Consider the following 17,817-nt stretch of genomic DNA (forward strand, 5'->3'; position numbering starts at 1 on the left):
TAGGCGTTGGCAGGGGAGGGGTTGAGGAGGGGAGAGGCAGCGGGTCACGTGAGCGGCGAGTGGCGCTCTGCAAGCTTGTAAAGAATGGCCTTATTTTTATAAAACACAGACACAGGGCACACAGGATTATTAAACAGACTGTAGACAGGATATGAAACTACAGCAGCAGGAAGAGGGGGGGGGGCGGTCACTGACACAGGAGCAGACAGGTAGGGAGGGAGGGGGGAGAGAGAACAGAGGTGAGCTACGGATGACGGAGGCACGTAAACTGACCACGGTGTCAGGGCTCAGCAGCCATGGTATACCGTGGTCAGTTTACAGAGGGGAGGACATAGCCAGGCAGGATCAGCCAGGTATTTCAGGTGATAGAAGGGGCCAAATTACACAGCAAAGCACTGTGCTATATACCATGCTTTAAGAAAACAGGATCATTTTTTCTTAGGTTAACAAATGCTTTTGAAATAAATGCTGCCGTTTGCCCTTTAAAAATAAATACACAAAATAAGTATAATTATTAAGCCCCTCCCCTTCATGACATTCTTAAAAAGGGGCGGAGCATGGTGACCTTAAAATTATGCCCTCCCTGAAAAAAGTTCTGCGGACGCTCATATATATATATATATATATATATATATATAAATAATTAATTTTAAATATACAGTATATATGTATTATGCTGCATGATAAAAAAGATAGATAGATAGATAGATAGATAGATAGATAGATAGATAGATAGATAGATAGATAGATAGATAGATAGATAGATAGATAGATAGATAGATAGATAGATAGATAGATAGATAGATAGATAGAATATAATCACTACCCAGAACACTTTTCTATGCTCAGAATTGTTCTTTTTAACCCATTCATGTCTGGAGGAAGTTTTTATACCCAGAACATCTTTTTTTTTTGTTTTTAATCACTCATTTAACCCTTTACTGGACACTATTGGAGCCTCACAAACAGATTTTCTTTAGACGTCAGAAGTTTTAGTTTACATTATCTTTTTACTGTAGATGATTTTAACTTTTCTACAGTTAATTAAAAAAAAATAGTATTTTTTTTTTTTCGTCTTGTTCGAGTTTTTATTTATTTGTTTATTTATTTAACCCTTTGCTTTCCTCATACTCGCCTGATAAAACCCCCTTTAAATGTCTTTTGTTCAGAGTTGTAGAGTTGACAATTTGATGGCATGACTGTACACTGCCCAGCACACCTTTCTATGCTCAGAACTCTTCTCTGTTAACCCTTTTTTGCCTCTGACTTTATGTACATTTAAAAAAAAAAATGATGTCCCATTTCGTGCATGCCTCTTAACCCCTTCACTGCCTCCACTGTCAAAGTTTGAGTTTCCTAGTCTCTTGTTGCATAAAAAGTTTTCAGTTGGTTATTTGCAACCTGTACTTTGTTGCAAGATCCTCCACTCTCTCCAGATTGGTGTTGCCTGCAGGGGTGAAGGGCTGGGTGGAGTGACCAGTAAGGATACTGGGCTCCCAGTAACTCCTCTTTAGTTTGCTAGGCTGGGAAATAGGCGGTTAAACCAGTTTGCTGGCGGTAAACTGTATCTGTCTGCCTATACTGCCTCTTATGCTAATGTTGCTGGGAGGGAAGGCACTAGGACCAGCCCGGAGCCCAGTGCCCAGCAGCAGATAAAGTACCCAGAGGAGGAGGAGAAGGAGGAGGGGGGAGGCAGGGAGACCCCAGGACAGTCTGATTCATCCTCATCACAGCATCCTCAGCAGACATGGTGAGAGGGAGAGCCTGCAAGGACTATCTGATGGATTCCAGCTCTGATGCCCACTTCCAGGTGCCCAGGTGCCCACTGACAGACCTGCTGAATACAGAGCCAAGTGCCATAGGAAACATCACCACTTTCCTGGACAATGTCCAGATCCTGCTGGAGGCTGCCAGTTACCTGGAGAGGGTGGACCAGGAGAGGAAAAGTAAGTGCCCCCTTCTTCTAGGAGAGCCAGACAAAGGCTGGAGGTGGGATCTGGGAGGACAGTGGGGCTATTGTGAGCTGATGCCAGCCAGACAGGGCAAACAGAGGGGGGAGGGCGGTTAGTCTGGGTACCAGGAGCTCTTGTTGGGCAGTTGGATGGTGCCCTGGGATGGATGGTACAGGGGAACCTTTGCCCCTCTGTGTGCTGCTGGCTCCGTCTGTCTGTCTAGACAAAGAGCTCAGACACTTGACCCTCCAGATGGTGCCAGCGCTGCTAACTGCACTGGCACATTACATGTGTGCTGGTAATCAGAGAGGCTCTGTCTGTAAGTGTGCAAAATGTGTGCAAAGGTCATACGAAGTGATTGCACATGTATGTTGTACAGCATGACTATAGTTCTAAGTTCTCTTTTGTGTGTTTTCATTCTCTTTCTGCATGTGTTCACCAGACATATCACCATGCACGTTTGTACTTGCTCTAGGAGTACAGATCAATAGCTGTATACTACCATGTACAGGATTCCTTACTGTACGAAATATATCATTGCTCTTATAGGACTGCCTTATTCCACTAGTATATAAACTGGCATGTGATAGATAGATAGATAGATAGATAGATAGATAGATTACAGGTACTCATATAGCGCCATCAATTTACGCAGTTTACGTATTTATTATACATTCATATCAGTACCTGCCCTCAAGGAGCTTACAATCTAAGGTCCCTAATTCACATTCATAAAATACATCTGTAGATCAATAGATACGTCATTAGATCAATAAATACATCCATAGATCAATAAATGTATTGATAGATACATGGATAGATCACTAGGTACATCCACAAGTCAATAGATACATGAATAGATACATGGATAGATCAGTAGATACATCAATAGATACATGGATAGATCAGTAGATACATGAATAGATACATGGATAGATCAGTAGATACATGAATAGACACATGGATAGATCAGTAGATACATGAATAGATACATGAATAGATACATGGATAGATCAGTAGATACATGAATAGACACATGGATAGATCAGTAGATACATGAATAGACACATGGATAGATCAGTAGCTACATGAATAGACACATGGATAGATCAGTAGATACATGAATAGACACATGGACGGATCAGTAGATACATGAATAGATACATGGATAGATCAGTAGATACATGAATAGACACATGGATAGATCAGTAGATACATGAATAGACCCATGGATAGATCAGTAGATACATGAATAGACACATGGATAGATCAGTAGATACATGAATAGACACATGGATAGATCAGTAGATACATGAATAGACACATGGATAGATCAGTAGATACATGAATAGACACATGGATAGATCAGTAGATACATAAATAGACACATGGATAGATCAGTCAATACATGAATAGACATATGGCTAGATCAGTACATACATGAATAGACACATGGATAGATCAGTAGATACATAAATAGACACATGGATAGATCAGTCAATACATGAATAGACACATGGACGGATCAGTAGATACATGAATAGACACATGGACGGATCAGTAGATACATGAATAGACACATGGACGGATCAGTAGATACATGAATAGACACATGGATAGATCAGTAGATACATGAATAGACACATGGATAGATCAGTAGATACATAAATAGACACATGGATAGATCAGTAGATACATAAATAGACACATGGACGGATCAGTAGATACATGAATAGACACATGGATAGATCAGTCAATACATGAATAGACAAATGGCTAGATCAGTAGATACATGAATAGACACATGGATAGATCAGTAGATACATGAATAGACACATGGATAGATCAGTAGATACATAAATAGACACATGGATAGATCAGTCAATACATGAATAGACACATGGATAGATCAGTCAATACATGAATAGACATATGGCTAGATCAGTAGATACATGAATAGACACATGGATAGATCAGTAGATACATGAATAGATACATGGATAGATCAGTAGATACATGAATAGACACATGGATAGATCAGTAGATACATGAATAGATTAATAGATACATTTAAAGATTGTTTTATATACTGAACAATCAATAGACATATCTATAGATACATTTAAAGATCATTAGATAATTTGAAAGATTGATAGATAGATCTAAACTATCTGTGTATCTATCTAGCTAATCATCAATGAATAGATCTGATTGACTAATAAGGTTGATCAATAGATATATCTGATTGATCAGATCTCTCTATCAAGCTATTGATGAGTCAATTAGATCCATCTATCTAGCTATCGATCAATAGATATATCTGGTTGATATTGATCTACTTATATAGCTATCGATCGATCATCAATTGATAGATCAAGTTGCCCATAGCCATCGCTTTCCAGTTCAATTACAATTTTCCACCCTTTCTTGGCAATACAAGCGCACAATACTTTTTTTTTTTTTATGAATTCGCTAATTTTTTTTAAAATATCAGATAAAAATTGATTGATTACCCCACATGTTATCAAAGTAAAATTGTTTAGCGTAAGCACCTTACGGTCGCAAATTGTAAACGGTCTTACGTGGCAAATGTTGACGGTAAATCATAGAAAGCAAACATTTCAGTCACATGTGAATGGAAATACCTTTGCGCATATTGCAATCAATCAGACTGAAATCGGTCACAATTGGATTGTACGTAAGTGGCCACTTTACGATTAGGAAGCATTCCAGTCAATTGTTTGCGTAGAAACATTTCTTGAGACCACTCTTTTATGTTTCGTCTAATGGTTGCACAAGATTTTATGTTTCTGCGCACAATCTTTTAAAAAGAAATTTTGGGGGCGATGGTCGCCAATAATCTTTTGCGCAAACGATTATGTTTTAGCCTAAGGTTAGGTCATAATTGCTCATTTTTAGGACCCCTGTATAATGTCTATGGGTAGACAAAGTGTGATCAGATCTCTTCTATGTATGTACATACAGAGCATGCCCCCCAACATGTATGAGCATGCCTACCCTGCACATGTGTACAGAATAGGGGTGTAGGGAACAAAGACTTGGGGGCACCAGGGTGCATTGTGCATGGCTGCATTGTGTGATGCCAGGCAATGTGAGTGGTACACGTGCAAACCACAACACAAAGAGCAATCAGTAGAGGGTCAGCTGGGTGCCACCCCCCTCCTGACTGTGTCCACGTGACCAGGACAATGCCACCTAATCATGCCAACTTCTACTAACCCAGCAGTGCCAGGGGGGGAGGGTGACTGCAAGGGTCAGACCAGGGGACTGCTGATGGCTTTCTGATACATTCATCCACCCATACTGACCAGGCAAGGCATTGCTTGAGGGGGGGCAGGGCATCAGCTGCAAAGGGGCAGCTGAGGACTCCTTGGCAGACAAGAGGTTAATAAGCCCTCCTGCAGGGGTGTGGGGTTAGTTGCACACTGTGTGTGTTGTGTTGCACGTATCCAGGTAGTTGCATAGGGACAGATCACAGGGTGTGGTGACACTACAAGCACTAGGAGGAGGCAGGGAGGGGAGGGGGTTAAAGAGCACCTGTCACACATCTATAGTCTCATGACACACCAGAGTTAATCCAAGTTGGCCAACTTTCCACCTGGGCACAGGTGACTGTGTGCACACTAAGCTTTCTGCAGGTGTACTTTAACCCCCTCCTGTGCCAAGAGGCAGACAAGCCACCCTTTACCCCAGCACAGCTGCACAAGCCTGACAATAGCACAAAAGGTTTGTCTGTCTGGAGAGCTTACAATAGAAGCAGCTTTCCATTGTCTCCTGGTCAACTGAACACCATTCACTCCACTTCTTCCCCAAACTGGCATTTTCCCCTCAGTGCCACGTGGCTGGCTTTGTGCAGGGTCCCTGTGAAGCTAAAACTGCAGCATGCAACCTGGGGGCTCTTATGTCCCAGGCTTGTGGGTAAATCCAGAGCTGTTGGCAGTTTTATTGCAAATTAGCATTGCAATTTGCTGTCTTTGTTACCCTGTTCTGTTCAGATGTGATTAAAAACTATTTTTTTTTTATATAGTTTTATATGTGTCCATTGTATGTGTATTGTATTACCTTTATGATCTGTCACTATAGTAGTAGACTTGGTGTATTTTTTATTTTAAACTCTGCACCCTTTGTGATGTTCTTTGCATGTCTTCACTAGTACTGGATAATAGTAACTGTTTTGTTATAATTTATTTAGCTTTATGTTGGCCTATTGTCTACTTTTTTTTTTTTTTTGTTTAATCTGTTTTTATTAGGATTTTATAGTATAAGGTACAGGAAAAAAAAAAGGGGGAGGGAGGGGGCATATTTAAGTTCTGAGTAGTACTGCAATGTTGTTCTAATTTATATCTGTTTGCTTTGCCAACTTTGTGTGTTTTTTGCTACTTTGTACCTTTTGTGATGTTCTCTGCATGTCTTGAATAGTACTTGATACTTGTAACTGTTTTTTCTCTCTCCACTATACTATATTTGTCCTTGTGTTGACCTATTGCCTACTTGTTTATGGATTTTTTTTTTTTATTATTCTTCGCTTTCTCAATGAGATTTTTTTCTACTTTGTACCTTTTTGTGTTGTTCTCTGTATAGATTTACTTGTACTTGATACTTCGTAGCATTTGGCTTATTGGCTACTTTTTCTTGCCTTCTTTGTGTGTTTTGTCTACTGTCTTTTTTGTGCTAGTTGTAGCTTTTGTAATGTTCTGAGTATGTTTTCACTAGTAACTGATGCGTTGTAACATTCAAGTTTTAATATAGATTTGGATTATTGCCTAATTTATTTTTTATTTTTTTTACTTCTTTGTTTTGTCAATTATGTTTTTATTTTTATTTTTTGCTACTTTGTGCCTTTTGTGATGTTCTCTGCATTGACAAGTACTATCTAGTATTATGCTCAATCTGTTTTTTATTACGATTATATAGTAAAGTATAGGGTACAGGGATAAGGAAGGAGCATCTAGTACTTTCTATGTTGTAGCTTTTTTTTTTTTTTTATTACTTTACCGTAGTATACTTAACTTTATGGTCACTTATTGTCCACATACTTGTTCGGTTTTTTTTTTTTTTTCTTACCCTTATTGTTTTTTCATCTTTATAGTTTTTTTTTTCTTTTTTGCTACTTTGTACCTTTTTGTGATGTTCTCTGCATGTTAACCCTTACTGTGTGTGTGCGTGTGTGTGTGTGTTATATATATATATATATATATATATATATATATATGCAGTGCTTTAAGTGGGCCGGTATGCACTGGTACTCAGTACCGCCACTTCCAAATATGGCTCTTGAGCATACCGCCGGCACCACCTCTCCGTGCGCCTTAGCGTACCAGTACACTCATTTTGGACATCTGCGGCCTCAATTGCCCCCCCCCCCAAGAATATTTCCCACTCCAGAGCCAGACAAGTCACCACCAGTGAGTCCCCCTGCTCCGGAGTCCCAGCCCAGGGCAGGGGGGGTGCTTTGTGGGGACCCTGATGTGGGGTGGGCGAAAAAATGTATAGGCTATAATAGAGTACCGGCACCTCTTTAGGGCCACTTAAAGCACTATATATATATATATATATATATATATATATATATATATATATATATATATATATATACGTATGTATGTATGTGCATGTGCATGTGTGTGTGTGTATATATATATATATATATATAATATGTGTGTGTGTATATATATATATATATATATATATATATATATATTTATTTATTTATTTTTTATTTATTTCAGGTACTTATATAGCGCTGTCAATTTACGCAGCGCTTTACATATACATTGCACATTCATATATATATATATATATATATATATATATATATATATGTATAATATAATTATGTCGTATAGATTATTCAGCTTTGTGTTGCCTGTATGTTTTGTTTTTTTTTTTTTGCTGCATTGTATCTATGTGCATGTGTTGATAAATATTTGATTTTTTTATAGTACATTTGACTTTTTGCCTCCTTTTGTATTTTTTTTTAACTTGTTTGTATTGTCAGTTTTGCATGTAAGTGTTGTGTAAACTTTGTCCATCAATTGTGTTTACTTTGAAGCAGTCTCCTTGTTTTGTGTTTAGAACAACTTGTGAAAAGTTTATCTTCAGGAAAGTTTTGTAAACTGAGTTGCTGCTGCTGCTGTTTGCTGTAATGATAACAGCAAGGATTGTGTGGCTTCACCTAGGGGACCTGATCAGCAGATGCCAATGGGCTCAATGTCCCCTATCAGGTGCACCATGATCTCCTGATCCACTTCCTGGGCACTCACATGCTTTGCACATGGAGACAGGCTGTGGTTTTCTACTGGCTGTCCAGCAGAAGGAGGGGAAGGACCCATTGCCACTGCCTACCAATCAGGGTAAAGCTGGCTGTGTGATGTCACTGGTTGCTGGGCTCACAGCTTGGTGGGTGTGTCTGGATGGTTCTCTAAGCTGGTGACGTCACTTTTTGATTTAAAGCAACGGCACCTATTTACAATAGAGAACAAAAGACCTGTGGCTGGGACAATATAAAGGGACAATGAATGAGCAACACTGTAACAGACTTTTTCTGGAGAGAAAGGAGCCAGAAAATCAACAATTAGCCTCAAAATAAATGTACTTTATATTTAAATGAAAGTGTAATACCTCTTGTGTCTTCGGTAATCACCCAAAAAATAAATAAATCCTATCTAGAACAAACAAATCAGGTTCTGTGTCAATGACCACAAGCAAGCATGCCTATCAGCATAACAGCCAGTCAACATGCATTTTTAGACCAGCAACGACATATGCCTATGCGTTACAGTAATGAAACGCAAAATGAACATTTTAATGCACATTACAGCAATGCATTCTAGCATGCATACAGTGTTGCAGTGCCATTTATTTTGAATGGTACTCCCAATGCACTAATGCAGTAGTGGGCAATGGGCCTAATGCACAATTCACATTGTGGAGTGATGCAACGGGAAATTGGGTCATAGAACCGGCTCTACATTGCTCTCATTGTGAATGACACCCCATCACATTGTATAGTAGAATGCAATGCACCTTATAATATATACTGTGCATTGTGGAATGCTGCCTTTTAAGAAATAGAGTTATGCACATTTTATAAAGCATTGTAGTGTGCTGGCAGCTCATTCCTAATGAATGTTCTTCTTTATTGCAATGCACAGTAAAGCACTGCAACAAATGCTCTCGTTAAGTCCCGGTGACAATGACCACCAGGACTAATAGAGTGAATCTCCCCAGTGAGGACATAGCAATAACAACCTGACAAGGGTTCTAATCTCTTACCACTATGTCCAACGTTAAAAAAAAGTGATGCCCCCCCACCTCTTCACCTTGTGAACTCAAAGAACGCTTTGCATTCACTGAGAAGATGCCATTCTGATTGGCTGACCTTCTCTGTTCACAATGCAGCAGGGCAGTCACTCGGCACAGAGCCCAGAAGCTAGTGGAGGTCACTGGAGTAGCGGTCTAGGCATACACTGTGTTTGAGCTGATTGGAGAAAAGGCAGATGAATGAAGAAACTTGCAGAGCTGTGCTGTGATTAGACAAGCTCTCTGCTTGAAAGAGTGAAAATCCCAGGATAATGGGATTAATATAGCGCTTGCTGGTACTATTCAGGGGTGAAAAAGTGCTTGTTCATACCTTGGATAGGAAAATTGGCAATCAAGTGGTAACATTTTTTTATATATAAATAAATAAAGGTTTTGTGTAGATCACACAACTATGTGGTAGTAAACCAGTGATATTCACAATATGCATAAATAAACATCAACCTTAAAAAATATACTTTGATTAGCATAAAGTGCAGAATAGTGCCAAAAATGTTGCTAATAATGTCCAAATAAACAGTTCATAGGTGACTTTAGTGCATGAATCGAAATTTCAGTGCCAGGTAAGGGAAAGTGCAAGTGCTTAGTGCTGGGTCCTCCAGTAGTCCAACTGCTGGTACTTGGGCGTGACTTGGAACAGTGGGGGTTTGGACTCACCAGAAGAAGTGGGTCTTAAATACCTTACAGTAAAAAGACCTTTAGAGCCTGTGGCTTCCTGAGCCTGGAAGGTAACTGCTGGGCCTTGTGGTTCCCTGTGGTCCTAGATCGCTCCCTTGGGTGAACTCCGAGAGAGTGTGGATGTCCCCATTAGAGGAAGCAAATTGGAGCATGGCTGTTTGTCTCTGAAAACTGGGATATTATCGTTTGTTCCAGAAAGGACACTTACCTTTGAACAAGGACTTTAAAAGGACTTCAAACACATTTCCCTTATATCGGACCCGGAGGATCGAGTTCACCCAAGGGAGCGATCTAGGACCACAGGGAACCACAAGGCCCAGCAGTTACCTTCCAGGCTCAGGAAGCCACAGGCTCTAAAGGTCTTTTTACCGTAAGGTATTTAAGACCCACTACTTCTGGTGAGTGCATACCCCCACTGTTCCAAGTCACGCCCAAGTACCAGCAGTTGGACTACTGGAGGACCCAGCACTAAGCACTTGCACTTTCCCTTACCTGGCACTGAAATTTCGATTCATGCACTAAAGTCACCTATGAACTGTTTATTTGGACATTATTAGCACAATTTTTGGCACTAGTCTGCACTTTATGCTAATCAAACTATATTTTTTAAGGTTGATGTTTATTTATGCATATTGTGAATATCACTGGTTTACTACCACATAGTTGTGTGATCTACACAAAACCTTTATTTATTTATATATAAAAAAAATTTACCACTTGATTGCCAATTTTACTATCCAAGGTATGAACAAGCAATTGTTCACCCCTGAATAGTACCAGCAAGCGCTATATTAATCCCATTATCCTGGGATTTTCACTCACTATATATTATATAGCAGCTGCTATCATCACCCCTCACTCACCTTTATTTATTAACCCTTTCTCCCCAGTTAGGACCTCCATAGGCGCGAGGGATATACATCTATTGGAGTATATATCTCTTCCAAGCTCTCTGCTTATCTGTCTCTAATGGGCCATACACACTATACAATTGTCTTTAGATTTTTTTCCTTTTAGATTTACCAAAACCATAGAATATGAGGTCAAATCTAAACACTTTCAATTTGTATACAATCAGGCAGGCCCTTGCACTGCATAGTTGAAGGTAAATCTAAAGGAAATCTAACAGCAAGAGTTGTATAGTGTATATCCAGCTTTAGTTACCTCCCCAACACAAATTTCCAGCTGCTTTTATCTGCTGTTTCGCAGCACTTGTCAGAAGTTATGATGCTAATAACAGAGGAACGGAGCAGCAGAAAGACACTGGAGGGCTTTAGAGAGAGATAGGTAAACACTACAGATATATGTGCCCAGGTCAGTTTTAATAAATGGGGTTTACATCCACTTAAAAAAAAAAAGGTCAATATAAATTGAACCAGTAACTGCATGCCACTTGGCCAAGAAAGGAAGCTATTTTGCGTGTATGTGTTTATATATACAGTAGCTACCAAAAGTGAGTACACCCCTCACATTTTTGTAAATATTTTATTATATCTTTTCATGTGACAACACTGAAGAAATGACACTTTGCTGCAATGTAAAGTAGTGAGTGTACAGCTTGTATAGCAGTGTAAATTTGCTGTCCACTCAAAATAACTCAACACACAGCCATTAATGTCTAAACCACTGGCAATAAACGCAAATGCACCCCTAAGTGGAAATGTCCAAATTGGGCCCAAAGGGTCAGTACTTTGTGTGGCCACCATTATTTTCCAGCACTGCCTTAACCCTCTTGGGCATGGAGTTCATCAGAGCTTCACAGGTTGCCACTGGAGTCCTCTTCCACTCCTCAATGATGACATCACGGAGCTGGTGGATGTTAGAGACCTTGCACTCCTCCACCTTCCATTTGAGGATGCCCCACAGATGCTCAATAGGGTTTAGGTCTGGAGACATGCTTGGCCAGTCCATCACCTTTACCCTCAGCTTCTTTAGCAAGGCAGTAGTCATCTTGGAGGTGTGTTTGGGGTCATTATCATGTTGGAATACTGCGCTGTGGCCCAGTCTCCGAAAGGAGGGGATCATGCTCTGCTTCAGTATGTCACAGTACATGTTGGCATTCATGGTTCCCTCAATGAACTGTAGCTCCCCAGTGCCAGCAGCACTCATGCAGCCCCAGACAATGACACTCCCACCACCATGCTTGACTGCAGGCAAGACACACTTATCATTGTACTCACCTGGTTGCCGCCACACACGCTTGAAACCATCTATACCAAATAAGTTTATCTTGGTCTCATCAGACCACAGGACATGGTTCCAGCAATCCATGTCCTTAGTCTGCCTGTCTTCAGCAAACTGTTTGCGGGCTTTCTTGTACATCATCTTTAGAAGAGGTTTCTTTCTGGGACGACAGCCATGCAGACCAATTTGATGCAGTGTGCGGCGCATGGTCTGGGTACCGACAGGCTGACCCCCCAACCCCCACCCCTTCAACCTCTTTAGCAATGCTGGCAGAATTCATATGTCTGTTTCCCAAAAACAACCTCTGAATATGACGCTGAGCACGTGCACTCAACTTCTTTGGTCAACCATGGCGAGGACTGTTGTGAGTGGAACCTGTCCGGTTAAAGTGCTGTATGGTCTTGGCCACCGTGCTGCAGCCCAGTTTCAGGGTCTTGGCAATCTTCTTATAGCCTAGGCCAGTCATGGCGAACCTTGGCACCCCAGATGTTTTGGAACATTTCCCATGATGCTCATGCACTCTGCAGTGTATTTAAGCATCATGAGAAATGTAGTTCGAAAACATCTGGGGTGCCAAGGTTCGCTATAACTGGCCTAGGCCATCATTATGTAGAGCAACAATTCTTTTTTTTTTCAGATCCTCAGAGAGTTCTTTGCTATGAGGTGCTATGTTGAATTTTCAGTGACCAGTATGAGAGAGTGAGAGCGATAACACCAAATTTAACACACCTGCTCCCCATTCACACCTGAGACCTTGTAACACTAACGAGTCACATGACTCTTTATAAAGACATGGATGAGCGAGTTTGGGGTGGAGGAACTTGACTGGCCTGCACAGAGTCCTGACCTCAACCAAATAGGACACCTTTGGGATAATTTAGAGCGGAGACTGCGAGCCAGGCCTTCTCGTGCACATCAGTGCCTGACCTCACCAATACGCTTCTAGAAGAATGGTCAATCATTCCCAGAGACACACTCCTAAACCTTGTGGACATCCTTCCCAGAGGAGTTGAAGCTGTTCTAGCTTCAAAGGGTGGGCCAACTCAATATTGAACTCTACAGACTAAGGCTGGGTTCACACTGTTCTGAATTGAATGCGGGTTTCCCTGCATCCAATTCGTATGACAGGAGAGTGTGCCTGGTTCTCAATGGAGCCTGTTCACACAGCTCTGGGTGGCTGTGGTCCATGGCCCGCACTGGAAAAGGGTCCTGTGCGTCTTCTGGTCTATTTCAGGTGCAAATTCAGCCAAAAATTCGGACCTAATTCGCACCTGAAACGGAGAACAGGGACGCATCAGACCCCCTGCTGTGAGACGCGGCCGCAGCTAGTGTGAACCTGGCCTAAGACTGGGATGCCATTAAAGTTTACGTGCGTATAAAGGCAGACATCCCAATACTTTTGGTAACATAGCATGTGTGTGTGTGTGTGTATATATATATATATATATATATATATATATAAATATATATACACACACATATACATTTTCCACGAGACTTCTGAACGGTCCAATGGCATCACAGGCTCTGTTGATTCTCATTTGGAAGGGGGGTACTTTCTGCTGCACTTACTGGTCCTCATGTAATCATGTTCAGTGTGATAATACTCTGAGAGCCCAGCTGCCTGATGTGTCTTTGACAGCATGGGCTAAGAGAAAGTGGGTTAAATGACACTGGCCATCGTTCATCCTGAAAGACTGAGGGCATCTACTGGCAGAGAAAAAGTACTGCAGGGGACAGCTCTGAGTTAAAGGTTTTAATCGCAGTAAAATTGCAAAATGGGCTTTTTATTTTCACTGTTACTGAGCCATACATTTTTTTTTTGTCACTGGAAAGTTGGAAGCTTTAATAAACTTTTTGCTTTTACCAAATCTTAGTGAATGTTCTGTTTTTTGCACAACTGCAATATGTACTGGGTAGTATAAGCAGCTTAATTTTGCATGTTGTCCATTAATTTTTAGTGAATGCAAGTTGTATTGCATATTATATTATATGGTATGTTATTATAATATAAGAAATATTGTATTGAATTGTTATTAGTTTATATATATATATATATATATATATATATATATATATTATTATTATTAGCTGCCTTCGTATATTTATGTACAGCATAAATTCACTTGTATATTCTCCAAGTACAGTTTTCATTGTAGAGAAATGTATTTGCATTTATTGAGCAATTCTGTAAAACTTTACGACTGAGAAATCAGCCCTGTCTATGGATAATTGAACAGTCACTTAGGTCAGGGAACCTTTACACATTTCCTGGAAAACTGGGACAGAATTGGGGACAATTGGTCAATTTATGATACTGCTAGTTCCCTTTCGGTAATGTGAATGTGGTGGGTTGCACCCACGAGATAGAGACTTCTGGATTATAAATGCTGCATTATAGGAAAGACAAACACATTTCTAATCTAACTTCCTTATTACAGCTATTTCAGCTGTCACTAATGCCGAGAGTACACATGGGTGGAATTTGGGTCAGGGCTTCCCATGGTGAGTTCTGCTCATCCAGGGCATTGGAGTGAGTGCTCCCAATTTAGACCTAAATTTTGGAGTTTGTCCCTTCGAGAATTTTCGTACGAAAATTCTGAATAGGCTGTAGAAAGTTGTGCACACACTATATAAAAATCGTACAAAAATTCTGAATCGGCTGTAGAAAGTTGTGTACACACTATATAAAAATCGTCCGAAAATTCTGAATTGGCTGTAGAAAGTTGTGCACACGCTATATAAAAATCGTACGAAAATTCTGAATCGGCTGTAGAAAGTTGTGCACACGCTATATAAAAATCGTACGAAAATTGGGAATCGGCTGTAGAAAGTTGTGCACACACTATATAAAAATCGTACGAAAATTCTGTGGACGAAAATGTTTGCCCGATTTTCTTATAGTGTGTACGAGCCTTTACCGATGCTTAGGGTGCCATTAACAATTAATGGCGCCCCCCACATTTCCGTTAAAGCATAGCGCAAGCTGGTGGCGCTATATAAATCCCATATAATAAAAATAACAATAATAGGCCCATTGGTCTTTAAATCACTGGCTGCTGACTGTAAAGTACTGAAGTATCAGCATAACAGCCAAGCAAGAAGCAATTTTCCAAAGGAGTAGAGAGATCCCCCTGAGGAAGACATGTTGTCCCTTGTGTCGTCACGCGTAGGGGAGGGGCCAGGCGAGCAGGGCTGCTGATAGAAATCACGGGGCCCTATACAGCCTACCTGACAGGGCCCCCCTCCTCCAAAAATATCAAATTATATTTTTGCTAAAATGCAGCGCCCGCAATGCTATGCTTTGCAGTCATTGCAGAATTTATACCCCCGCCTAAAACAAGACAAATTCAAGTGAATAGTGGCATGGAGGCAATATCTTCACCCCCACAATGAGTGATCGGTACTGATCACTCACTGTGTTCATTCAGGATGGTGAGCCACCTGTGTGCTCTAAGCAGCTGCCGGCAGGAGAGGAGGGAAAACAGCAGCACTGTGGGGAAAAAATGGGCACACAGGTGTCCCCAGACAGCAGGTGGCACGGATTCCAGAACCGACCCCCCTGCAGTGCAGTCGGAGGAAGAAAAGAGAAGTAGAAGCCAACAACTGCACAAGACTCACAAGTTGTCATTGTCAACAATAAGGCAGTACTGCTGGGCCTCCTGCTCAGCAGGCGCACAGACCCCACTTTTCGAACTGCTAAGGCCTGGGCCCAGTACAGGAGGGCTGGCTGTACTGCCTTATCAGTGACCCTGCAGGCGTTTTGTCTGTGATCGGAGTACTCCACAGTGGCAGGTACGCTGGAATGGGTCCCACTGAAGACGGTCTGAGCTCGGCCATCCGTTCATATACACATATACCATCATTATTTTTCCTGCTGGGATAGAATTGTGTGCTCAAGCACCAACTGCATGTGAATGAATTTACGTTTTTTTAATAAAGTTGATTTTATCAAACGTTATTTGCACCATGGTTTTATGTTTCTCCCCATATGTGAGAGAGCTGCTGGAACTACCGTGTTTACCCGAAAATAAGACCGGGTCTTATATTAATTTTGGCTACAAAAAATTATTTAGGGCTTATTTTCAGAGGATGCCTTATTTGTCCCCTGTCTCCTCTCCACCTCTCCCTCCCTGTCCACTCAGGAGTCAGCATCTCCGTATGCCCAAAAATAAACTCTGGTTAAAGTCCTTGTTAAATTTAATCTGCTCTGTAAATGAATTATTTATTGTCCAGTGTGCGTCTTTATGTAGCATTGTGGAAAATACCTTATTTACAGCACCGCTGGGCACTCACATGACCTACCGGAGCTCTTCTTTCCTGCTCCGGGTACTGCAGAGGGAGCTGCCAAGATCCCCACTGATGTCAGCCCTGCTCTGAGCACTGCAGAGGGAGGGGCCGCTGGTGTCAGCTGGGAGTAGGAGGAGAGCTCTGGCAGGTCACATGAGCGCCCAACAGCGCCATAAATAAGGTATTTTTTACAATAATGTTACACAAAGACACACACTAAACATTATATAATAATTTTACAGCGTGGATTACATGATTTTACAAGGATTTTAACTAGGGCTTATTTTCGGGGTAGGGCTTATATTGCAGCCATCCTAGAAAACAGAGATAGGTCTTATTTTCGAGGTAGGGCTTATTTTTGGGGAAACACGGTACAGGCATAGGCCACTTTTAAGTACACAATGGGACCAGAGCATGTATGTAAAACGAAAATGTACTTAAAGTGAAGCAATACCTTTTTTAATTTCTCAATGCATATAAATACACTAGCTCCATATTAAATCTTGGTCAGCTTGACATGGCACTGCTCCCAAACCATAAGTGACAAGGACACCAAGCTTGGGGAGCATGTTAAGGGGATCCAGGACTATGACATGGTAGATTACCTAGGCAAGCTGGCCAGCCACAAATATGATATGTTGTAGTCCTGGGTCCCCTCTCGGTGCTCCCTAAGTTTGGTATCCCTGTCACTTATGGTTTGGGAGCAGTGCCATGTCAAGCTGACCAAGATTTCCCATAGACGCCAATGTTAAAAACCGGGAGTAGTGCCAAGCCAAGCTGACCAGGCTGTGTCTGCACTCGCAAGTGTATGTAAAGTGAGTGTACTTAAAAACGGGGTATGCCTGTATATATCTAACACTGGGAGCTTGGATTAAAAGAGGAATAAAGGCAACCATCCACCATTACCCTGTGAGGGTATACCAGCTCTTTTTAGACCAAGCTTAATTGCGAGGTCACAATCAATGAGATGAGAACCCACCCATGGGGGGGGGGGGGGGTCCACAAGAGTCGGGGTGACACATCTGACAAGCTGTCATATTGTATCAACTATTTTCACAGCAGCGGTGATTAGGCTCATATCACCTTCTCATCAATTTTTATACTCATTCACTATTTTTTTTTTTTGCTATCACTATCCCTTTTTATTTTTGTTTATGTTGATATATTATGTGTGTTTTTATAAATCTTATGAATGAATTTATTTATCACTGGATATTTTAATTAGTATAGCACCCGCTGCGCCCGACAGACTCCGTTCTGCTCAGGGGGGGATCGATCCATTGAAGTTTAAACATGTATTGCACTATTCCATAAGAATAAGTAGGGGCATCTACTAAGCTGCTGAAAGAAAAAAGAATTAAGAAAAAAAGGC

The 17,817-nt window shown here is 41.0% G+C and overlaps 1 protein-coding gene across 1 annotated transcript in view; it reads left to right on the forward strand.

Annotated features, from left to right (window-relative positions):
* The first annotated feature begins 1,717 nt into the window (after window positions 1-1,717).
* The window catches only part of MXI1 (MAX interactor 1, dimerization protein), a 62,090-nt gene continuing 45,990 nt past the window's right edge, over window positions 1,718-17,817 (forward strand). Inside the window, exon 1 of the mRNA XM_082266692.1 lies at window positions 1,718-1,946. Coding sequence (XP_082122818.1) covers window positions 1,748-1,946 — 199 coding nt within the window. The 5' untranslated portion in view covers window positions 1,718-1,747. The remainder of the gene's footprint in view (window positions 1,947-17,817) is intronic.

Source organism: Pelophylax lessonae (genome assembly GCF_965119305.1).
Source record: "Pelophylax lessonae genome assembly, chromosome: 9".
Lineage (NCBI taxonomy): Eukaryota > Metazoa > Chordata > Amphibia > Anura > Ranidae > Pelophylax > Pelophylax lessonae.